Here is a 25948-nt window from a genome sequence, read left to right as displayed (position 1 = left end):
GCCAACTCAAGTGACCTCTACTATAGGAATAGAATAAAAATGGACTTGTGTGTAATTTAATTATATATGTGTATACACACGCACGCACGCCCACACACACACACACATTTACATGAGATAAAATGCCATTAGAAATCAGAGGTATGTTAGCAGAAGACAATGCTTACCACCTAGCTGACTTCGTCAAATTATTTCCTCTTGAGGAGCTTCAAGATGGAGGAAGAGGGAGACATGGAGATCACCTTCCTCCCCACAAATACATCAGAAATACGTGTACATGTGGAACAACTCCTACAGAACACTTACTGAACACTAGCAGAAGTCCTCAGACCTCCCAAAAGGCAAGAAACTCCCCAAGGGCCTGGGTAGGGTAAAAAAAAAGAAAAAACAGAGACAAAAGAATACAGACAGAACCTGCACCAGTGGGAGGGAGCTGTGAAGGAGGAAAGGTTTCCACACACTAGGAAGCCCCTTCGTGGGCAGAGACTGCTGGTGGTGAGGGTGGGAGTTTCGGATCCATGGAGGAGAGCGCAGCAACAGGGGTGCAGAGGAAAAAGTGGAGAGATTCCCGCTCAGGGGGTTGGTGCTGACCAGCACTCACCAGCTTGAGAGGCTTGCCTGCTCACCCGCCGGGGCAGGCGGGGGATGGGAGCTGAGGCTCAGGCTTCGGAGTTCAGATCCCAGGGAGAGGACTGGGGGTGGCTGCATGAACACAGCCTGAAGGGGTCTTGTGCACCATGGCTAGCTGAGAGGGACTCAGGGAAAAAGTCTGGAGCTGCTGAAGAGACAATACACTTTTCCTTGCCTCTTTGTTTCCTGGTGCACAAGGAGAGGGGTTTAGGAGCTCTGCTTAAAGGAGCTCCAGAGAAGGGAGCGAGGAAATAGTTAATCCAGTCCAGGAAGCACATAGAGTCCCATACAGCATAAAACCAAGGAGAAACATGCCAAGACACATATTAATCAAACTATAAAAAATTAAATACAAAGAACAAATATTAAAAGCAGCAAGGGAAAAACGACAAGTAACACATAAGGGAATCCCCATAAGGTAAACAGCTGATCTTCCAGCAGAAACTCTGCAAGCCAGAAGGGAGTGGCAGGACATATTTAAAGTGATGAAAGAGAAAAACCTACAACCAAGATTACTCTAACCAACAAGGATCTCATTCAGATTTGAAGGAGAAATTAAAAGCTTTACAGACAAGCAAAAGCTAAGAGAATTCAGCACCACCAAACCGTCTTTACAACAAATGCTAAAGGAAGATCTCTAGGCAAGAAACACAAGAGAAGTAAAAGACCTAAAATAAAAAAAAACCCAAAACAATTAACAAAATGGTAACAGGAACATAACATATCGATAATTACCTTAAATGTAAATGGATTAAATGTGCCAACCAAGACATAGGTTGACTGAATGGATACAAAAACAAGACCCGTATATATGCTGTCTACAAGAGACCCACTTCAGACCTGGGGACACATACAGACTGAAAGTGAGGGGATGGAAAAAGATATTCCATGCAAATGGAAATCAGAAGAAAACTGGAGTAGCAATTCTCATATCAGACAAAATAGATTTTAAAACAAAGACTATTACAGGAGACAAAGAAGGACAGTACATAATGATCAAGGGATCAATCCAAGAAGAAGATATAACAATTGTAAATATTAACGCACCCAACATAGGAGCACCTCACTACATAAGGCAAATACTAACAGCCATAAAAGGGGAAATTAACAGTAACCCAATCATAGTAGAGGACTTTAACACCCCACTTTCACCAATGGAGAGATCACTCAAAATGAAAATAAATAAGGAAACACAAGCTTTAAATGATGCATTAAACAAGATGGACTTAATTGATATTTACAGGACATCCCATCTAAAAACAACAGAATACACATTCTTCTCAAGTGCTCATGGAACATTCTCCAGGATAGATCATATCTTGGGTCACAAATCAAGCCTTGGTAAGCTTAAGAAAATTAAAATCGTATCAAGTATCTTTTCCGAACACAACACTATGAGACTAGATATCAATTACAGGAAAACATCTGGACGAAATACAAACACATGGAGGCTAAACAATACATTACTAAATAACCAAGAGGTCACTGAACAAATCAAAGAGGAAATCAAAAAATAGCTAGAAACAAATGACAATGAAAAGACGATGACCAAAAACCTATGGGATGCAGCAAAAGAAGTTCTAGGAGGGAAGCTTAGAGCAATACAATCCTACCTCAAGAAACAAGGAAGATCTCAAATAAACAACCTAACCTTACACATAAAGCAATTAGAGAAAGAAGAACAAAAAACCCCACACACTTAGCAGAAGGAAATGAATCATAAAGATCAGATGAGAAATAAATGAAAAAGAAATGAAGGAAACGATAGCAAAGATCAATAAAACTAAAACCTGGTTCTTTGAGAAGATAAACAAAATTGATAAAACGTTAGCCAGACTCATCAAGAAAAAAAGGGAGAAGACTCAAATCAATAGAATTAGAAATGAAAAAGGAGAAGTAACAACTGACACTGCAGAAATACAAAGGATCATCAGATATTACTACAAGCGACTCTCTGCCAATTAAATGGACAACCTGGAGGAAATGAACAAATTCATAGAAATGCACAACCTTCCCAGACTGAACCAGGAAGAAATAGAAAATATGAACAGACCAATCACAAGCACTGACATTGAAATGGTGATTAAAAATCTTCCAACAAACAGAAACCCAGGACCAGATGGCTTCACAGGTGAATTCTATCAAACATTTAGAGAAGAGCTAACACCTATCCTTCTCAAACTCTGCGAAAATATAGCAGCGGGAGGAACACTCCCACACTCATTCTACGAGGCCACCATCACTCTGATACCAAAACCAGACTAAGATGTCACAAAGAAAGAAAACTACAGGCCAATATCACTGAGGAACATAGATGCAAAAATCCTCAACAAAATCCTAGCAAACAGAATCCAACAGCACATTAAAATGATCATACATTATGACCAAGTGGGGTTTATCCCAGGAATGCAAGGATTCTTCAATATATGCAAATCAATCAACATGATACACCATATTAAAAAACTGAAGGAGAAAACCCATATGATCCTCTCAGTACATGCAGAGAAAGCTTTTGACAAAATTCAACACCCATTTATGATAAAAACCCTCCAGAAAGCAGGCACATAGGGAAACTTCCTCAACAAAATAAAGGCCATATCTGACAAATCCACAGCCAACATCGTCCTCAATGGTGAAAAAATGAAACCATTTCCACTAAGATCAGCAAATTGACAAGGTTGCCCACTCACGTGACTATTATTCAACATAGTTTTGGAATTTTTAGCCACAGCAATCAGAGAAGAAAAAGAAATAATAGGAATCCAAATTGGAAAAGAAGTAAATCTGTCACTGTTGGCAGATGACATGATACTATACATAGAGGATCTTAAAGATGCTACCAGAAAAGTACTAGAGCTAATCAAGGAATTTGGTTAAGTAGCAGGATACAAAATGAGTGCACAGAAACCCCTAGCATTCTTATACATTAATGATGAAAAATCTGAAAGAGAAATTAAGGAAACACTCCCATTTACCATTACCACAAAAAGAATAAAATATCTAGGAATAAACCTACCTAAGGAGACAAAAGACCTGTGTGCAGAAAATTACAAGACACTGATGAAAGAAATTAAAGATGATAGAAATAGATGGAGAGATATACCATGTTCTTGGATTGGAGGAATCAACACTGTGAAAATGGCTCTACTACCCAAAGCAATCTACAGATTCAATGTAATCCCTATCAAACTACCACTGGCATTTTTCACAGAACTACAACAAAAAATTTCACAATTTGTATCAAAACACAAAAGACCCCGAATAGCCAAAGCAGTCTTGAGAAAGAAACACAGAGCTGGAGGAATCAGGCTCCCTGACTTCAGACTATACTACAAAGCTACAGTAATCAAGACAGTATTTTACTGGGACAAAAAAAGAACTATAGATCAATGGAAGAGGATAGAAAGCCCAGAGATAGACCCACACACATACAGACACCTTATCTTCAATAAAGGAGGCAAGAATATACAGTGGAGGAAAGACAGCCTCTGCAATAAGTGGTGCTGTGAAAACTGGACAGCTACATGTAAGAGAATGAAATTAGAACACTCCCTAACACCATACACAAAAATAAACTCAAAATGGATTAAAGACCTAAATGTAAGGCCAGACACCATCAAACTCTTCGAGGAAAACAGAGGCAGAACACTCTATGACATACATCACAGTAAGATCCTTTTTGACCCACCTCCTAGAGAAATGGAAATAAAAACAAAGATAAACAAATGGGACCAAATGAAACTTAAAAGCTTTTGCACAGCAAAGGAAACCATAAACAAGACGAAAACACAACCCTCAGAATGCAAGAAAATATTTTCAAATGAAGCAACTGACAAAGGATTAATCTCCAAAGCTTACAAGCAGCGCACGCAGCTCAATATCAAAAAAACAAACAACCCAATCCAATAATGGGCAGAAGACCTAAATAGACATTTTTCCAAAGAAGATATACCAATTGCCAACAAACACATGAAAGGATGCTCAACATCATTAATCCTTAGAGAAATTCAAATGAAAACTACAATGAGATCTCATCTCACACCAGTCAGAATGGCCATCATCAAAAAATCTACAAACAATAAATGCTGGAGAGGGTGTGGAGCAAAGGGAACACTCTTGCACTGCTGGTGGGAATGTGAATTGGTACAGTCACTATGGAGAACAGTACGGAGGTTCCTTAAAAAACTAAAAATAGAATACCATACGACCCAGCAATCCCACTACTGGGCATATACCCTGAGAAAACCATAATTCAAAAAGAGTCATGTACCACAGTGTTCATTGCAGCTCTATTTACAATAGCCAGGACGTGGAAGCAACCTAAGTGTCCATCAACAGATGAATGGATAATGAAGATGTGGCTCATATATACAATGGAATATTACTCAGCCATAAAAGGAATGAAACTGAGTTATCTGTAGTGAGGTGGATGGACCTAGAGACTGTCATACAGAGTGAAGTAAGTCAAAAAGAGATAAACAAATACCGTATGCTAACACATATATATGGAATCTAAAAAAAATAAATAAAAGAAAATGGTCAGAAGAACCTAGGGGCAAGATGGGAACAAAGATGCAGACCTACTAGAGACTGGACTTGAGGATACAGGGAGGGGGAAGGGTAAGCTGGGACAAAGTGAGAGAGTGTGAAGGACTTATATGCACTACCAAACGTAAAATAGATCGCTAGTGGGAAGCAGCCGCATAGCACAGGGAGATCAGCTCGTTGCTTTGTGACCAAATAGAGGGGTGGGATAGGGAGGGTGGGAGCGAGGGAGATGCAAGAGGGAAGAGATATGGGGACATATGTGTACGTATAACTGATTCACTTTGTTATAAGGCAGAAGCTGACACACCATTGTAAAGCAATTATACTCTAATAAAGATGTTAAAAAATCATTTTCTCCCCAAAGGATACAAACCAATAAGAAGGGAAATCTATATTTACACAAAAGCCACACCCTCATCATTACTTGAAAATGGAAAAGGCCAAAAATTCAAAAGAATTGTGAGTAAAAAAGAAAAATCTTGAATCCTGGCATAAGATTTGTCACACTCCCATTACTAGGCTTTGTGGAAAACAAAAGACAGACCAAGAAAAGCTGCCAAGAGAGAGGAAAGAAGATGGAAAAGGGATGAAAGCTCATCTAGAATGCCTAAGCCCAGAATAAATCTAAAAATACCAAAAAGGTGTCCTAGAATATGAAAGCCCGGACTACAGGGAACGTACTCCACAATCAGAGCTTACGAAGGGACAGGGATGATTTAAAGTGCAGTCTTTGAAAGATATAACTCTTAGGGAAGAATAAAGGCAAACAGTTAGGGAGAAGCACCCATCGGCACTTGGGTAATGACGGAGAAAAGAAACAAAAGGGGAAAATTAAGGATCTTGCAAGACATAAGAGAACCGCAAAATCAGAGCACTCAGGACTTCTCCCTTCATCACCAAAACAAACAAACAAAATAAAAAGGATCTGGACTTTGCCATACTAACAAAAAATCACATTATTAAACTAGGAATCTTGTTGAAAAAAACCAGTATCATACAGCTGAACAGAATGAAGGGAATTCCATATCAAACTTTGTAAAAAAAAAAAAAAGAGGGATGAGGAAACAAAAGTGCATATATATTAAACAACCATGAAGGAGAAAAAGACTGGAAGTCAACACTCCAAACAAAATTAATTACACTCAAGCAAGCATTGGAGGATAGGAAACCCACCTTAAACAGAATATTTTAAAAAATGAAAAGACAGTGACTGACTAAAAAGAAAGGCTGAAGCAAAGATTTTATAACCAACTGGGGTGTCCCTTAAATATCACAGCCTATAGAAAAAGCTTTTCAACTTGCAGAAACTTAGGAAATTCTGCACCCCTCAGCCCTTCCTAAGGAATCTACTAGAGCAGGGGTCTGCAAACTGGCCCAATGATCCAAATCCAGCCCACTGCTTGATTTTGTAAATAAAGCTCTATTGGAACAAAGCCATGATCAATCATTTATGTATTGTTTATGAATGCTTTTGCACTACAGTAGCAAAGTTGAGTAGAGAGACAGTGACACTGTGACCCAGGAACTTACAATACTTCCTATACTTCTCTTTACAGAATGTTTGTCAAGTAATTTAAAACAGGAACTGGGATTGTGGTCCCACTGCGATGAGAAGGAAAACTTCACCAAAATACCTAATGGAGAGTATTTTACATACAATAGTAAAATCAAGGTGGAGGAAAGAGGAGAAGACTAATGTACAAAAGGTTTATGCTGTGAAAAAAGAACACAGAAACTGTGCAACTAAAAATGAGAGAAGGGAGAGAAGTAGAAGGAAATAGAACAAACATTTTATCATAATGCAGTAGGTGAGTGTTAAATGATACGGGAGGAAAAAATGCATAGGCCAGAGAGTAAAGTGTTAAGAAAACAGGTGGTTCAGGATGATTTTAAGAAAGCATTAAACGTGACCAAAAACATGTCTCAATGACAAAAGCCAAAACTCACAAAGAAGATATAACCCTTAGGTATATTTATGCACCAATAACAAACAAACACCTTTATAAACCAAAAATGAAAGGAGACGTAGATAAAATAATAACAGGAAACAGTAACAGTAGGAGATTTAATACACCAAACTCAGTCTAAGGCTGATCAAGTCATATAAAAAAAAGAGAAAGCTAATCAATAATGTTATATAGGGAATATATATTTGTCAAAATGGATCATAATTATCTCACAGAGATTAGATAATTGATTTCTATAAAGTAGAAAAAGTACAAACAATCCTCTAAACCCAAAGCAATAAAAGTTAGTAACAAAAATTGAAAACAGAAAGAAAAAAAAAAAAAAGGAAAATTGAAAACAGAAAGCCCTTTCCACCTGAACAAAATTTTTAAGGCTTCTCTTAGAAACTGTTGAACATAAGAGGAAATGCAAACTGAAGTTGTAAAGAAATTTTTTAAAGGAATGACTATGAAAAACTACATATCGGCATCTATGGGATACATTTAGTGCGGTGATCTGAGGCAAATTCACACAGTATGCACTTTTATGAGTAAAAATGGAAGAATGAAGATAAATTAATTAAAGTATGGCCTCAAAAAATGAAAAAAAAACCAGCTAGGAAAAAAAGAACAACTAAAGAAAGCAAAATATAAAAGCAGAAATGAATGAGATACAAAATAGAAAAACGAAATCTTGTTTTTCAAAATGAACAAACCCCTAGCTGGCTTGATGAAGGAAGAAAGGGAGAGATCACACATAGACAAAATAATAAATGACAAAGGAGAAATAATCATCGAAACAAAAAAAAAGAGATTACTTTGCCAACATCTATGCAAATAAACGTGAAAATCTATATGAAATAGGTAACTTCCTAGATAAATACAGATTACCAAAGTTCTGATTCTTGTGTTAGAAAGCTTAAATTAGGCAATTTTCAAAGAAGAAATAAAGTTATTACAGCAATACCCCCAAGAAGCACCTTGCTCAGATGGTTTTACAGGTGAATTCTAGTAAACCATCAAAGATCAAAAAGTACCAAAGCTCTATGAGTTATGTAAGAACATTAGAAAGGAAGGAAACTTCCCTAACTTCTTTTATGAAGCCAGTAGGATGCTAACAGGTAAAACGTAGATACCAAAATACTAAATAGAATATTAGCAAACATCCAACAGTACATTTAGAAACTAATATACTGTGATGAAGTGCAATTTATTCCATTAATACAGGGCTGGTTCTATATTAGGAATTCCATTGATATCATTCACCATAGTAATATAATTAAGGACAAATATCATATGATTAAAACCACAGATGCCAAACAAATCTTTGGGAAACTTCAACACCCATTCAGTGTTAAGAAAAGAAAAACCTCAAGAAATGGGAAAGAGGGATGCATTCTTAACATGATAAAAGATATATAATTAATTCCTCATGCAAGTATTTTATTTAGTGGGGGACTACCAGAGGTTTTCCAATAAGGTCAGGAACAAGAAAAGTATGCCCATTATATCATTCCTGTTCAGTCTTCAACTACAAGCATTAGTCAGTTGACTAGAGAAATCAATTAGATTTATGAGAATGAATAACAAGCAGTAAAGCCACCTCTGTGTGCAGATGATATTACTGTACACCTGAAAAGCCCTATAGAAACAACGACAGATTAAGCAAAACAATAAGAGAGATCAGCAAGGTAGTAGGATATAAAGTTACATACAAAAGTCAATGGTCTTTGTGTACACTCACACACACACAGCTAGAGGACACTTTAGTAGAGAAAATTCCATATACAATAGCAAAAACAAACCTTAAATGCATAGAAATAAATTTAATGAGAGCATCTATGCAAGGAAAAATTTTAGACACTCCTGAACGACATAGAAGGAAATTTAAATAAGCACAAAGACATTGGTCAATGTTCTTGGATAGAATAACTCAACATTAAAAAGATGTCGGTTCTCCCTAAACTAATGTATAAATTTAATATAATCTCAAAAATATCAGCGAACGTTTTTATGTTGTAGATCAATGGATAGTAAAATTGATATTTTTTTAAATCATGCAAGAATAGCCAGGATATAAGTGAAAAAGAAAACCTATAAGTGGGGAGTAATGATACCAGGCATTAAAGCACGCTATAAAACCTCGGTAATTATAACACTGTGGTACTGGTACATGAATAGACAAATAGTCCAGTGAAACAGAATAGGAAACCCAGAAAAACAACCATAATATATGGAAATTTCAGTATATGATGAAAGGGCATTTAAAATCACTGAGGCAAAGATGGACGTTCAATAAATGATGCTGGAACAACTGAGACATTTGGGAAAAGAATCAGTGTAGATCCATATCACACACTATACACAAAAATAAACTGTAAACGGGTTAGGAATCTAAACAAATGAAACCATAACAAAATCTTTCAGAAAATATGGCAGGACCTTGCTTTAACCTCAGCATAGGGAAAGACTTTCTAACTGTGACTCAAATTTCCAGAGGCAATGAAAGAAAACAATGATCTGTGTGACTACAAAGGATTTTTTTTAATGTACAGCAAACACATCATAACTAAATCAAAAGGCAATTGACAAATTGAGATAAAGTATTTGCAGCAAGCCTCCCGGACAAATGAATAATAGTCCAAGTATATACAGAACTCTGAAGTACGGAAGGACAAAAGGCTAATATTTCTACAGAAAAATGGGAAAAGATATGAGCAGATAATGCACAAAAAATATATAAAACAGTCCTCAAAATATAGTCAAACTTTCTCATAATTAGACAAATGCATACTAAGACAATGCCGAGATATCATTTCTCACCTACCACATCAACAAAGGTCACAAAAGTAGGGCAACATGTTCTGTTAGTGAGTCTGTGGGGAAACAGTCACAGTAGCTAGTGGGAGTGAAAACCAGTACAAGCCTTCTGGAGAGAAATTTGGAAATACCTAACAGAAATACACATGCACTTCACTTTTGGCCCAACAATACTACTGCTGGGAATAAAACTTGAAGATCCATTTCCACCAACACAAAAGTACTTATGCCTAAGGTTATTCACTGCAGCATTGTTTGTCGTTGCAGAGTGTTGAAAACAAGTTAAATGCCCCTACATATGTCAGCGGAGTCCAATGCAGCTGTAAAAAACACAGACACAAAAACAAAAACAAAAAAGCAATGAAGCCCTCTATGGCATAAAGAGTTTTTTTTATGGAATGCTGCTAACTGAAAAAGGAAAAGTGCAAAGGAGCATTTTAAGGTGCCGTCCTTCATTTAACAAACAAGGGAATATAAGAAAACATATATGGATCAGTTCATTTGTGCAGAGTAAACACAGGAAAGATTAAACCAGAAACTAAAGAGATTGGTTATCTACAGGGGGAGTGTGGGAAATAAGTGGGGAACGGGAAGGGGTTAGAAGGCATGACGAAAGAGTGACACTTGTCTAATAGATGTTTCTGTGCAGCCCTGACTCTTTGAATCACAGTAATATTTCACATACCCCAGAATTAATTAAAAAATCAAAATCAACTAAGATGTGGGGAGGAGGCAAGCTCAAATACAAACACCACAAAATTAACCTAACTATATGACAAGTGAATGTCTTAACCACAGCTGAAGAGGTGAGAAAGAAAATAGCTAAGCTAAGCAATGTGGGGAAATAGTACTTCTTTGATTGCATCCTCTGAGGCCTAAGGCATAAAGAACTGTACACAAACACAAGTTATCAAATCTGTTTCTAACAGGTGTATTGGGTAGCATTTCTGCAAGTACTTCATGTATATATCAGGAATGAACAAGTAAGTAAATATTGAAGATAAGGAGAGCCAGGTCACACAAAGAAGTTACAAACAAGGCTACAATGGATTAACATAAGAAGTATCAGTATGAGCTCCTGGCTTTCAATATCTATACATATAGGTAGAGAAACTGAGAAGTATCTGTAAACATGAGTATATACATACAGTATATTTCCTTCATTTGTGGATGGAGAGGGAGGACTTAGCAGCAATGAAACCGCAATAGCAATGAACACACACTGAGATATTGGTTTCTAAATGTCATTTTCCAAGGAAAGGAAGCTTGGCTCTTTGCAGAAGTGTTTTTTGTTTTTATTTCAGGGCCGTGGTGGGGACAAAAACACAAGATGAACAGGAATACCTTACAGTGTCAGCAAGGAAGTACACAAAAAAGGATCAGGTCTTGCTGAAAGAACACAGACCCCACCAAAAGATGCTTGCAGTCACCAAAGCTGGAACAATTCAAGAAACTAAATAATGATATAATTTGATTATAAGTCACAATGTAACATAGTTATTCATGATTCAATACTGACATAAATAATTTGATTAGTTATTTGATTCAATAATTTGAAATAAAACAATTTTTATAAACAACTTGAAAGTTTATAAATAAATAAATGGGGGAGAAAAGACAGCTCTTCAGAATGCCAATGAACCAATGTAGTAGGAATAAGGAAATAGAAAGTCACCATTAAGTCATAATTGTTGTAGGCAAGATCAACAGATGGATTTTAAAAGTCGTGAATAACAGTCTGAGAAGAAATAGGATATTTTCATAGTCTGAAAGTATTTCCTACACGATATTTATTACTTACAAATAGGAAAACAGTACCATTACAATGGAGGCACACAGTTGTCCCCACCTTAATCAAGTGTTGCAAATGAATAGCATCACTAATACAACATATGGACATCATGTACCCCCACACATGATGCTTGGAGAAGGGAACAGAATCGCTTTTGCAGCGCCGTGGTATAAGACCTAAAATTAAGGCACAGTGACATGTATGCCTTGACATTTGGGGGAAAACCCAGAGGGTCTCAAATGGACTCACCACAAGTTCCCATTCCCCTTTTGTGCTCCCAGGAAGAAGGTCCCCTAGCCAAAGAACCAGCCTTATCAGGGGAACTAGCCACAGTGCCTGCTCGCCCCTGACTATCAGGTTTCAGTTCCCTACCAGCTCACAGAAGTATTCAAACAAGCCAATCACATCCACCCATGTGAACCAAGGGTCACCTCGTCCTCTTGCTACTACAGACTGTCCCCCACAGCCCCTGCTTGTTCACTCTCTTCCAGAGAATGACTCCTGTGGGGCTCTACCTGGCCAGTAGTGTCCTCCTCCCCAGGCTGTGAGTAAATGTTACTAATAAGCTGCTGTGGGTAGTATCTGTCCAGTGTCAGGTGTCGTGTGTTCAGCCACCCCCATAACACTAGGGTGGAAATTCCTCCATCATCAGTGGGATGAAGGGGAGGAGAATAAAACCGGTATTGTTGCCAAAAATTTGTAATTTCAATCAAATCACAAGAATACATCAGAGAAACCCAAGTTGACAGACATTCTATAAAATACCTGACCAGTATCTTCAAAAGCGTCAAGACTGGGAAACACCCAGAAAGCTTAAGGAACTGTCAGCCTGGAGGAGACTAAGAAGTGATGGCCAAATGCAATGTGGTATCCAGAATGGGATGCTGGAATAAAAAATGAGATTACTGGGACAAATGGTGAAATTCAAATAAAGTATGTAAATTAGTTAATAGCACTGCATCAATGTTAATTTCCTAATTTTGATAATTTTTCTATGGCTATATAAGATGTTAACATTAGGGAAAGCTGGGTGAAGGCTTTCTATACTGTTCGCAAAGTTTCTGTGAGCCTAAAATTATTTCAAAATAAAGAATTTTTTAAAAAGTTCAGTGGTTAAAGGAATGGTTATGGTATAAACGACACTGTTTAATAATAGTTTAACTTATTGAAATACGGTTGGGAGGATGGATAAATGCTCGTGCCACATCATCCAGCACAAAACTATTTCAAACTGCTTTAGAGAGCCCATTAAAATAAATGAAAGTGCAGTCATCTCCAAGATGTAGATGAGTATTTATCTGCTCTTCAGAAGATAACCATTTGAAGTATAAACGCAATGAAATACCATATATATATAGATAAGGAGAGACCAGAGAGAGATAGAGGTGGGGGAGGGGGGAGAGAGAGACAAACATTTCAATACTTACAATTTAAAGTCTGAGGTATCAAAACAAACCGCAAACAAAACTGAGGTGCAAAGGAGAAACACAATTTTTTTTTCTTAACAAGCGGGAGGCTGATTGAGGGATTTCAAAGAGAGAGTGCGAAATGATTAGCCACACAACTGAAGCGAATCACAGCTGAGGAAAGAGGAACGCACGGCGCGTGGACAGGACAGTGGACCCAGCAATCCGTTCGACTGCCTTTCTTATTAACCCCCAAACCTTGATCCTGGGTAATTTAATTTAGGTCAATAGAGGCGTAATTTATAGAAAGAATGCTGTTGTAATTTACCTGATTGGAACAAGAGTTGGAAAAAACTTGAGCTGTCCAAGACCCCAGCAGTAGGAGCAGTTTCCTCCCTCTCCGGAAATCACAGCGGACACGCCACAGTGTTGCCCTCCGCCTCAGTGTTGGCGGCACGTGGTGTCTTAATGGCTCCCTCTCAAAGTTAAGCTCACCGGAAAAGGACTTGGATTGGTGCAGCTCAGGTCACGTGACCCCCTATAGCTCAATGTATAAGGTACTGGGAGGCGGGGCCAGATTCCCGACCCCACCCAGAGGGACCGAGGGGAGAGAACCTTATGGGTGAGAGGGTTCTTCTCAGGTGCCAGGCCCACCCTCCTGCATCTCCTTGGCCAAGTGTCTATCCTTGTGGCCTGGGCACCGCCTGGCCAGGGTTTCTGCCAGGCGGCTCTCAGACCTAGAGAAACGACATCCAAATTCATAGGCTACACAACAGAGGGTGTGAACTTAAAAACGAGTGGCGGGCTTCCCTGGTGGCATTTTTAATGTTTTTTAATGATTTTAATGTTTAATATTTTGTGATTAGGCTAATTTGTTGAGATGGAACACTTGAAAATATCTAGTAAGCAACTAACAAAAAAAGTTCACATATATTTACCATGTTATCAAAGAGTTCACATGACACTGTTTCATAAAAAATAAAAAATTTCAATTTTAGACTTGACAGTTTGTCTGTGTGGTGTGCGCATTTCTGTCTTACACTTCTTTTACCCCCAAATGTTCACACACTTATATGCAGATTTTTCTTCACCTCTCTCAGTGGCTGGACTTTTCTCAGGGCATTGAGATCCAGGAAGGGATTGTAGACATGGTGTGGAAAATTCCAGAAATGTCCAACTAATGCACTGGAGCCCAATCTCCTCTCTCCTTCCCTCTGCCTTGAAACCTCTCTGGTCTGGAACTTTCAGAGCTACAATTCCGGCTCTGACCATAGGGGCATCTATCTACATTGAGGACTTTTTTTTTTTTAAAGGAAAATACATGATTTGTTTTCTTTTACTGTCATTACAGGGACCCACAAAACTCTGACTGCTATTTCGTTTATAGTTTTCAGGTCTGTTCTTTGTTGTTTGGTTTTTGGAAGTGTTTGTTTTTTGGTATTACCTCTCTGAGGTGGGCTGAGGTTAATTCCAGCCATTTGACTATTTTCAGAAAATTCTGTTACTTTGTACAAACTAACTTAAGACAATCTGCCACACTACAGCAATAACTTGGTAAATCTATGCTTGGAGGAGTCATCTTCCATTCCGTGGAGCTCAATTTCAGTCTCTGTTTCCCCAGGTAGCATCTGAATGACCCTAGACAAGCTCCAGCACCTCAGTAAGCCTCAGCAACCTTGGAAAGTTGGTGATTCTGATATCAGAGCCCCTTGTGAGGAATTCATGAAAGAATAGAGGCAATGTAGCAAGTACAGAGCCTGGCGTACAGCTAGCACACAGAGTTCTCTGGGTTTGCCGTACGAAGGAACACAATGTAGTGTAGCTGAACCAGAGTCTGGCATACAGAGCTCCCTGTGTTTGTAGCCAGAAGTACCAAGGTCCCCTAAGCCTCCTGATCCCAGATGCCCTCCTCTGCAAGGGTGGTACAGTTGGAAAGAGTTCCCTGGGTGTTAGGCTGGTAGCAAACTCAGGGGGCAGTAATTACAGGAAGTGAAGTCTCCTCTGGTCCCCAGGGCTGTCCTCCTCTATGCCCTTGGGGAAGGGACTTCCTGTTAGGACTCCATCTTGTTTGTGTGGCTCTGACAAAGTGGTTTGGGGCTTGCACTCTCCTTCTTCGGCAGCCCTTCCTGATATTCTCCAAACCTCCAGCTCCAGACCCACAGATTCTCTTCACGAGCAGCCTGTGAGGAGAGTGGTGACAGATCACTGCCTTCAGGCCACCCCATGGGTGAGTTGGTCAGCATGAGACCTTGTCCTCAGATCCCCACAGGGCAGGAGGGATTCCGGGTTCCCTCCCTAACCTCAACCCACAGGACCCCCAGCAAGCTGACCCCCCTTTAGAGAAGGCATGCAGAGGGCTCAGGCTCACTATTTCCCACTCTCTTGAGGAAATGGGCCAAGTGGGCTCTGACACACCCATCCTGATTCCATGTGGAAAACCTCCCCTCTTATGGAAATGGCCATGGCTGAGGTGAATTATTTCCCCTGGCTAAGGAAAAGGCAAAAGTCATGTGATCTTCTCAGGTCTAGGGTTTGGAGAGTAGGGAGGGTCATCTAGGTGGGGCGTGGGATTGTGTAAACTAATATTCCTTGGATTTATATGAGGTGGGGGAGGGACAGAAAACCCACCATTACCACTGAATATTACATTAACTAGTCAGGGTAAATTGTATTAGTCCATAGAAGCTTACTGAGGCTTGCTTTGTTGCCCAGCATATGATCTATCCTGGAATGTTCGATGAGTAGTTCTTATGTGCATTGTTCTATGTCAATTAAATACATTTGTTAACTTAAGTAACATTTTGAAACCTTCTCCCTCTAGCTGAGTTTTTGCCTGCCATTTTGTGCATCACTCAGTGAGCTGTGTAAAAATTTCCCACTGTGACTGTGAATTTGTCCATGCTCTATTTCTGTTAGATTTTGCTTTGCATATTTTGGCTCTATTTTAGGACATGCATACAAATTTAGAATTTTATATTAATATCTCCTTATTGCATTGAACCTGTTATCAAAAAGAAATCTCCTTCTTTCTCTAGTGATTCTTTTTTCTTTAAACTGTACCTTTACTTTTACTAATAGGGTTATACCAGCTCTCTGTAGGTTACTGTGGAAAAGGTATACATTTTGCCATTATTTTTTTATTTTAAAATTTCCTAGATGATTAAAATTTGCATGTGTCTCTTTTCAGGAGCATTTGATGGAGGGTTTCTTGTCCAGTCTGATAATAGCTGTCTTTCTATTTGGAATAATAGTCTGAAATTTTTAATGTAAAAGTAGATGTAATTTGGTTTATACATACTATCTTACTGTATATTTATTTTTGTCTCTTCTAAGTTCTTTTTCCTTTCCTTTCCTTTGAAATGATTAACATTTTATAACTATTAAATTGTTACCTCATGTGGCTAGATAAACATTCTTTTGCCATTCTTGTAGTGTTTACCCTTCAGATTACAATGTACATTTTTGCCCTTTCAGTCTAGTGTTAGTTAATTAGTTCTTTAAAACTCCTCAGACAATTAGGGGACCTTGAGACACTTTGATTCCATATACCCTCCAAATTTATTGTCATGCATTTTCATTGTCTATATATTTAAATCCCCAGAAGAAATTACTATCATTGTGTTATATAATCAACACTCATTTAAATTTGCCTACATATTCACAAATGTCATTAGTCTTTCTTTCCTGTATCTATGTGCCTCCACCTGGGAAGATATTTCTTCTGCCCAAGAAAGAGTCTATAATATTTCTTTTAGTTTGAGTCTTCTGGTCACAAATTTTCCGAGTTTTTGTTACAGGATGAAGAAATGAATGCCTTTTTTTAAAGAATGTTTCTCTTTAAAGCTTACTTTTTCTCCTGTTACAATAATACTGTTACACTGAGTTGATATCTTGTTACTTTTGGAAACTTCTCGAGAAAGATCTCTTCAAATACCACTTCTCCACTGTTCCCTCCCCTTCTTTCTGGGACTCCCATTAACCATGTGTTAGCTATGTTCACTGCATCACCTTTAATTATCTCCCCCTCGCTTTTGGTATTCTCCATGCTATGTCTCTCCAGGCTGCATTCTGGATCTTTTCATCGGACTTATCTTTCATATCTCTAATTCTTTCGTCAGGCAGGGAGATCACCTTTGACCCTTGAACCACCACACCAGGCTAGATTTCAGGGTAGGTTTTATTGTGCCCCTAGAGCCGAGCAGAGAAGAGAGAGTTAGAGGTGAAAAGCCACTTGTCCCAGGTCACATAACCTGAACCAAGCAGAGCAGGGACTAACATCACAGACTAAACCCTGGGTCCAGACCCTTTCGTCTGTGCTTGCTTTCTTCTTGGCTGTGAACACTCCCCACCTATCATTTCCTGAGAATTGGAACCACAGTGAAGTCTCTCAGCCTTTTTTTTTCTTCCTAACTATGATAATTTCCTATTTAGATTATAAAGTTGGTGGTATTTCTTCATTAGCTGTGATATTTACCCAGGAATTTTTCTGGTACTGAGACCATTGATGTGATATTCTCAATTTCAGGGTACAATAAGCAAGTAAACTCCTTACAAAGAAGAGCAAGATGCTGTCGTATTTACAGAAGGAGGTATAACAGCTGGTCTGAACAAGTCAGGCCTGGTATTCATCCTTCATCCCAGCAACAACAAGATGGAGATCAAGCAGAAAGTGATGTTCACAAGGACAATGGAGTAAGATAGTAAGTGACCAGTCAGAATAGCTGAAGTGCACCAGCTAGTGGAACAAAATCATGTAGCTAAATATGTCACTCTTCTCTCTAACCTGGAAGAGTGAGGAATGATGGGATCAGGTTAACGGCTGAGCAATCTTTATTGTAGCTCTGCTATCATTGGGGAAAATGTAGAGAGGACTTCCCAAGACTATACGGACCACTTTCTTCTCTCCACTTCCCCACAGTGCTCCCTATGCCCTTCCATCCTGTCATCGGAGAGGCAATTTTCAGGAACAAGACGAAACCCCTGTTAACAAGGAGACAGAGCAAAAGCCTCCAGAGAGAAGAATGGAGAGAAACAGGCAGGATGAGACCTTGGGGAGCTGGTTCAAGATCAGAGTGAGTGTGCTGGCTAAATGGACCTAACATGTAGAAGAAGATGACAGAGAGGGTCATGTTGGGCGCATGTAGAGATGCTGGGACTTTTCTCTCGTGGCAGTGGAGCTGGTAATCTGTCTTGTTATTACTAGGAGTTAACGTCCTAGATCATGTGAGGGCAGGTTCAGAGAAGCAATATAAAGGGAGCAGACTGACTGCAGGGAGCATGGGAGACGCTGTCTAAAACAAAGGAGGAAACTACTGCCAAGGAGATGGAGCAACTCCACACCAGAAGACGCAGTTTGGCTCAAGCTGAGTGTGGGAGGAGGTTGAGTCTCTGGGATCCTCGTCAGAGGGGCAGGCCAGGTCTGCCTTAGGTAGGATCTCTTAGAACTTTATAAAAGTAAGTACGTGTGAAAGATATGAAGTCGATTATTTCAGGAAAAGTATTTAAATGGAAAGAAAGGGTATATAGGAAGTCCGTGTCTGGTGTAAAAGTTAGCGATAACAGATATTGTCCTATCTTAAGAAATTACCTAAAGCCTGAAAAAAGGTCCTAAAGCAAGACACAGCTGGGTCTTATCTTAACCTTGGATTCCATTGTATCACTTTTCTTTCCCCAATTATTTCTTTGCCTCCTAGGTTCCCTTCGGTATTAAATATGATGAGAAGTGGCTGCTGAATTTGATTCACAAGCAATGCAGTGTCCCCTTCACCCCTGTCGAAGTAAGAGAGGACATTGAGGCCGATGAGAGGAAACGGGGTAGATGGCAGGCCCAGATGAGAAATGGCTCTGGTCTCATATTATGCTTCTCTTGTCACTCTCCCTACAGTTTCACTATGAGAAAATGGAGGCCCAGTTCTTCGTTCAGAATGCCAACATTGCCTCCGCACTGAAGAATGTCAATGGCAAGATTTACAATGAGGCTAATGAAAGGGTGTGTGTCAAGGGCATGAGCAGGGCTAGCTGGGAGCCAGAGGGCAGGGCAGGGGCATGGTCTTGCTTGATCCCAGGGCTCAGATTTCCTGGAGCTTACCCAGCCCCTCTCGTGTTCTCAACAGATATCTATCTTTGTTGATCCCTGTGATGCACCCCACTCTGTGCTGAAGGAGCTGAGGTCAGAAAAGGTGGAGCAGATAAAGGTAATGCAGACTCAACACAACCTGTGCACTCACAGCCAGACCCACCTATTGCCCCCGATCACCACCTCAGACTCAGAGCCCCTGAACCCCATCCCTAACTCAGCAGCTGCCCGTGAAGGAACGATATGATGCCTCCCAGCAATCTCGTGACATCCAGAGAGTCCGCTCCGACCCTGGTACGGCGACAGCAGCAATTGTAGAGCAGGGGAGAGCAGAGGGGTCTAGCTGGGAAGGATATTCAGGAATGGTAACTCGGGGAGGGGTTGGTGCTGGAGCTGTACCAGCCAGGAGCCTCTCAGCCCCCGATTCCCTCCTCCTGGCTTCCTGGAGACTTGATGACCCGTGATACTGGAATGGCACAAAACCCTAGAAATGGCATGGCTGCCTCCCTGCCTGCAGATCCATCCAGGGAATATGCCCAAGATGAGGACCTTAGACCCAATGTTGGGGCTGGTGGTGATGGTGGGAGAGATTAAGTAGAAGAGGCAGATTGGTCTCAGGTATCCCCTGCTGGGGTCCTCACTCTAACTCTTTCCTCATCATAGCTTTTGGCCTTGGACCTGAGTGATAAGAAACCCTACCAGCTGCACGGCCTGTCCAACACTATGCCGAATGCTTCCAACACCAAGAACTGGAACCTGTCCAACACTGAGGTGAGGTGTGGTACCCAGATCCGTCTTTGAAGGGAAGGTGGGAAGGCTCATGTGATGGTGACAGAGGAAGGGAAATGGTTTTGTAGGAAAAGGAAGGGACTATGGGTGCACGGCCATCCTGGCTCAGTTTCTCTGACCCATGTGGTTCCTCCTCATAATCACAGGTGAAGTCTGCAGGGGAGATGGACAAGGGTGAGCGGCTGGAGTCAGAAGGGATGTGTGCAGAGAGAAACCCCCTGTGCACCACCTTCCCTGATAAGTCAACCAACATAAGGTCAGATGTATCCTCTGTTACCCGCTGGCAGCCTGAGCTACTCCCGAAAGTGCCCGTTTGCAAGGGGCAGCTGATGTGGACCTCAGGGAGGACTATAGACCCTATGCTCTCCTCTGTGCATCACAAAGTGGACAGAGTTTCAACCACAATCCATATGGGCCCCCAGCCCAACGTGTGCATATTTTACATTCTTACCTGCTGTGTCTGAGCCATTCTGGGGCAGGTGAAGAGCTGCAAAAGGGGTGCCATTTCACATTTCCTCTCTCTTCTTCCCTGACCCCCGCCATGGGAGAGCTTCTTTCCCTTCCCTTTGTTTTCTCTCTCTCCCTTGTCTCTAGGCCCGTATGTCTCTGTCATCTCACCCCTCCTACCTTCACTCCCTTTCTGTCTTCATCCCCCTCCATCTCCCTCCCTGAGCCCCACCTCACTCACCTCCCTGCCCCAGCATCCTGGGCCACCCATGGGGGGAGTCCAGGTCTTGGTCCAGGTCTTGGCAGAGTGCAGGACCCTAAGTGAGGTGGCAGAGCCTCGGGCACACACCCCAATCCCTCTTCTCCCCACAGCCTTCAGCCGGGCCCTGGAGGAAGGAAGGGAGGGGAAGGAAGCCCTGCAGCATGAGTTTGAAATGCTGGTCATGGTGACACTGGAGAAGGGAGTCCGCGCATTCAGCGGGGAGCTACCCAGGGGAAGGAGAGGAAGGGAGGGAGGGAGGCGGGGAGGGAGGCAGGGCATGCTCTCCCTCTGTGTCAGTCGATGGGGGACGTGTTCAGGGCCCTGGAAGGCTGGGACACTGGGGTGTGGGTGTACTTGCTCCCATGAGGAAGAGGGTCACCTCCACAGTTTCGCTGACTTTTCTGTTTTGTCTTGATTTTGGCAGCTCCATCCTGGAATTGTTCCCCAAGTTACTAACCTTGGTAAGTGTATTCCTTGTTCACAGACTCCTCTAACTGGCACTGACAGCACCCACAAACTACTCTGAACCCCATTAGGTCTTGCCACAGTTACAGTTTTGAAACTGACCCTTAAACGTCCTGGGCGGAGGGGGATGGTACAGCCCCTGTGGGAACCTGACAGAGGCTCTGGATCTTCTTCAGCCATGTTCTTCACAGGCTTTGGGGAACCCACGGTGATGATCCAAACTGTAGTCCTGCCCATGGAATTTCCAGGGCCCTTTCACCCCTGACCTCTGACCCTCACCGTCTCTTGGGCCCATCCTTTTCCCTGATCATCCAACACCACCTCCTGGTCTGCACTGCTGACATCCTCTTCTCTTCCCCAGGATGGCCAGGAGACATCCCCACTGGCTAAGTGTGGTATTGAAGCCTGCAAGCGCTTACCAACCTGCAAGGTGAGGATGGAGGATCAAGCCGGGTTTTAAGTGGAGCATGAGAAGGGTGTGTCAGCCCTGGTCCTGAGGACTGTTTTGATTCCAGGGAAGCTACTTTGGATCTGATGAGCTGAAGAGCCTAGTCCTGCAATTCCTGAAGCAGTAAGTACCTCTTGGAAGCTGAGCAAGGGGAGGAGGGCTATGAGAGGTGAGGCCACCTAAGCACAGGTCTGCTCAGGGGAGTTTTCAAGTCTCATTTGAGGTCCAGACCACAGAGATAGACTGTCTTCACTGCCCTCCCTTAGGTACTACTTGATCCATGACTACGGAGACCGACAGGTTCTCGCAGGGGCTTATCACGAGGAGGCCTGCTTCTCCCTGACCATTCCCTTCCACCCCGAGGACCCAGCCCCGTGAGTATCACAGCACAGGCTCTGCTCCTAGGCCGTGTGGCTCCCCAGCAGATACAGGCCAGCTCCTGCAAATACGCACCACCCACTGTTGCTCTTTGTCTCCTAGAAGCAGCTTGTGCGAGTACTTCAAGGACAGCAGGAATATGAAGAAGCTCAAGGACCCCCGTGAGTGTGCGATGGGAAGACTGGGTGGGAAAGGGCGGTGAAGGGGTCAATCATAGGGCCCAGGGCGTGGCAGCCCCTGACCTTCGCTCGCTTGCCCTCCCCTCACAGACCTGCGGGTTCAGCTGCTGAAGCACACAAAACGTGTCATTGTGCACACCCTCTGTGGGTTGCCCAAGACTCAGCATGACTTCAGCTCCTTCGTGGTGGACATTTGGTTCCAGATGGTGAGCGCCTGCTTCCTCCCTCGGGCGGGCCCAGGAAGCCATGGGTGGGTAGGAGGTGGAGGTGGTGACTGGGCGCCTGGGCTCTTCCCTTTCAGGAAACGATGCTCTGCTTCTCCGTCAGCGGGTTGTTCGAGGAAGGTAAGTGTGTGTAGACCCCCACCACTGATGTCTCATTGCTGCCTCCCCCTGGCCAGGCTCACTCCCAGAACCACCTAGCTTCCCTGACCCCCTCCCCTCCCCTCCCCCACTATGTTCTCCAGCCCTCAGGCTTCCCACAGACAACCCAGGTCTGAGCTGTGTCCGTGTTTGTCTGCCCTGCACACCCTGGGCGTTGGGGACATAGGCTGTGGAGTTTGGTGCCTCTCATCCCAGATCCTTACTGTGAGAACTTGGGCCGCTATTGAACCTCTCAGTTTCCTCATTTGCACAATGGGGTAGAAGTATCCACCTCTTGGGCGGCTGTGAAGAATGCATCCCGTGAACTTGTGTAGTGGTTGTCAGCGGCCATGTCACTGGGCGCAGACTGCTCCTATAGCTGCCCTCCCCATTCGCGACACCCTGGCCCCCGTTAACAACTGCCCTCTTAGCATGAGTGTCCAGTCACTCCCTGACTGGGGACCGCCGTGTGAGCATGTACAGCACGTGCGGCTCTCAGGGGTACTGTTGTTTGTTTGCTGTTGAAGTGGAAGGAAGTTCTCAGGGCTGTGTGCGTGCCTTCACGCGGACCTTCATCGCTACCCCTGCCAGCTACTGCAAGTGAGAGCCCTGTCGTGGGTGGGAATACCCATCCTCGCCTGGGCTCAGGGGCGTGGGAATGTGGTGGCACAGACCTTAGGTTTACTCGGTATTGTGGAAAGCCAGCAGTGAGATCCCAGGAGCAGTCTAGCCTAGTGGTTAAGAAGAGTATGGGCTCTGGAATCGGCCTATGCATTCACTCCTTCCCCAACACTCACTCGCTGTGTCCTTGGTCAAGTCATATGACCTCTGTGTGGCTCAGTGTCTTCTTCTGAGAATGGGGATCAGAGTGTCCAGCCCTTGGGCTGTGGTAAAGGGTAAATGCGAAATTGCCCGTGGGTTGGGGATAAACCTATAAATCGAGTGAAGGTGGTAGACAGCCTCTCCAAAGGTGGGCTCTGTGGGGAGGGGCAGAGGTACCAGTCAAGGAACCTGGGAGACAGACACAGGAGGGACGTGGAAGGAATCTGGTTGCTGAGTGCCACTGGGAGCAGAGTCAGTATTGGGGGTGAGGGTGTCCATCCATCAGTTGTCTGGGGGTCCATTTTTCCTTCAGTCTGTGCATCCTGAATGACGAGCTGTTTGTGAGGGATGCCAACCCCAGTGAGACCCAGCGGTGTTCTGCCTCCCAGTGCCTACACCCACCTCCAGCTCCATGTATACCATCTCCCAGCTGCAGCAGGACATCATGCAGGCATCCTCCACCCCATCTGAGATGAACCTCTAGTGGTCTCAGAAGTGAGTGCTGAGTTTGCATGGGGATAGGAGGGAGCTGGGAGGAGTAGAGGAGGGATTAATGGGAATTTTCAGGTCATTATTTTAAATCTATTTTTTCTTACAAATGTTTACTTGTGAAAAAGTCCCTAATTTCACACTAATACATTTCCATGTACTATAAAATATAGGTTTCCTATCTTATATACTGTTTTGAAACTTCTTTTATTAGTAGTACCAGCATAGTTTCTTCTCAGTATATGTGAAGCTACATTACTCTTTCTAAGATCAATATATCAAACAATTGAATTCATGGAAGCCATAAGCTACTATTGATAGCCATTTACCTTTTCAACTCTTTTTCAGCATTACATGCAATGGCATCTGCTCATTCTGGTACATACATGTTGGTAAACTTGAAGGCTTGCTCTTGTAGCATAGATTTAGCAGTGAAGTTGTGTGGTCACGTGTCTCCAGTTTGGTCCTAAGGGAGGTCATCTATCCTCCCGCACTACAGGTGCTTTCAGTACAATGACTAGACTATACCAGAGCTAAACATTTCTTTACTCATCAAAAAGTGAATTCTGAGAATTCAGAGATAAGACGAAATAGACCTCTAGGGTTTCAGGAAGGTGAAGGCGGACAGAAGTCAGGTGCCCTGGGGTTGACACTCACGGCTGCTGGCTCTGCTGACATCCCAATTCTTTGTCTTTACTTTCTTCAGTCCAAGGGCAAAATTCCAGATGAGACCCTCATCCACTGACCTGGGATCTTGAGAACAAAACTCTGCAAATGAGCCTTTAGATGTCATTTTCATCCTCATCATATTTGTTACCTCTCTTCTCTTAACTGAAGCCATATCCATGACTTAGCTTGCAGTCCAGCTAATCACGAAGCCAAAGGTTACCATGTAGGCCTGTCCGTTGCTCTATATTTTTCCCACGCATGATCCTTGTTTATCTTTATATTAAAGAGTAACATTGCACATTATATGTTGTGTGTCTTGGATTGCTTTTCCCCTGACCGAACCATGAGTTAGTGGGGCCAGGACCAAAAGGTCCCATCTCCCGCATCATCCCTGGAAGTCTCTAGCATTTATATCTGACCTACACAGTGCTTGAAAATTATACAGTAACAACTCCATTCCTGGACTACCCTAAAATCCAAGCTTTGCCTCCTGATAACCTTCTCTCCACCACTTCAGTACTCACAAGTTGTGACCGTTCTGATGTTCACTTCTATAAACAAATATAATGGATTTAGCAAGTAAAGTACCATATTTACTCCAATAATTATGGGTTTCTTAGTCATTTAACAGGTCTAAAGCTTTGTTAACATTTTTATTAGGTTCTTAGGCTCTGTACCAAAGACTGTATTCCCCACAAATCCTGTGTTGTTTTTTTAACTTTTTAAATTTGAAATAATTATAGATTTACCAAAAGTTGCAAAAAAATGTGTAGAGAGGTCATGTATACCCATCACTCACCTTCTCCTAATGATAACACCTTGTATTACTTTAGTACAGTATCGAAACTAAGAAATGGACATTCGTACATTCCACTGAGTTTACCACAATTTTGCCATTTTACATGCACTCATTTATGTGTTAGAACACTTGTGTATAATACTTATATATATAATTCCATGCACTTTTACCAGCTGTGTAAGTGTTCTAACTATCACCACAAACAAGATAAAAAACTGTTTCATCACCACACGTTTCCCTCATGTTAGCCTTTATAGCCACACCCACGTTCTTCCTGATCCCACATTCCTGAACTCTGTCAAAGAGTAGTATAATTTCCTAAATGTCATAGAAATGGAATCCTATAGTACATTACCTGTAGGAATGGATTTCTTTCACTCAGCATAACTCTCCTGAGATCCATCCAAGTTGTAAGGTGTGTCTATCGTCTGTTCCTTTTTATTGCTGAATAGGATTCCATGGTGTGAATGTACCACAGTTTGTTTAGCCATTCCCCCATTGAAAGCCATCGGGGCTATTTCCCCTTTTTAACTATTGTGAGTAAAACTGTGATGAACTTCATGTAAAGGTTGTTGTGTAAACATAAATTTTCATTTCTCTGGGTAAATTGCCCAGAGTGCA

General features: G+C 42.0%; 1 protein-coding gene across 1 annotated transcript; it reads left to right on the top strand.

Annotated features, from left to right (window-relative positions):
• Positions 1–122: 122 nt before the first annotated feature.
• On the top strand, positions 123–23854 carry LOC308608816 (nuclear RNA export factor 3-like; the record flags this gene model as incomplete). Its single annotated transcript, XM_081222148.1, has 16 exons — positions 123–141; positions 17668–17842; positions 18061–18214; positions 18836–18919; positions 19027–19131; positions 19256–19336; positions 19882–19989; positions 20154–20263; positions 21141–21177; positions 21543–21611; positions 21697–21752; positions 21896–22003; positions 22110–22168; positions 22277–22392; positions 22488–22530; positions 23760–23854. 16 exons carry the CDS (start codon positions 123–125, stop codon positions 23852–23854), a joined length of 1419 nt encoding a protein of 472 aa, XP_081078274.1.
• Positions 23855–25948: the final 2094 nt, after the last annotated feature.

This window comes from Mesoplodon bidens, assembly GCF_964165515.1.
Source record: "Mesoplodon bidens genome assembly, chromosome: X".
Taxonomy (NCBI): Eukaryota; Metazoa; Chordata; class Mammalia; order Artiodactyla; family Ziphiidae; genus Mesoplodon; species Mesoplodon bidens.
This window is presented reverse-complemented; position numbering and strand designations above follow the sequence as displayed.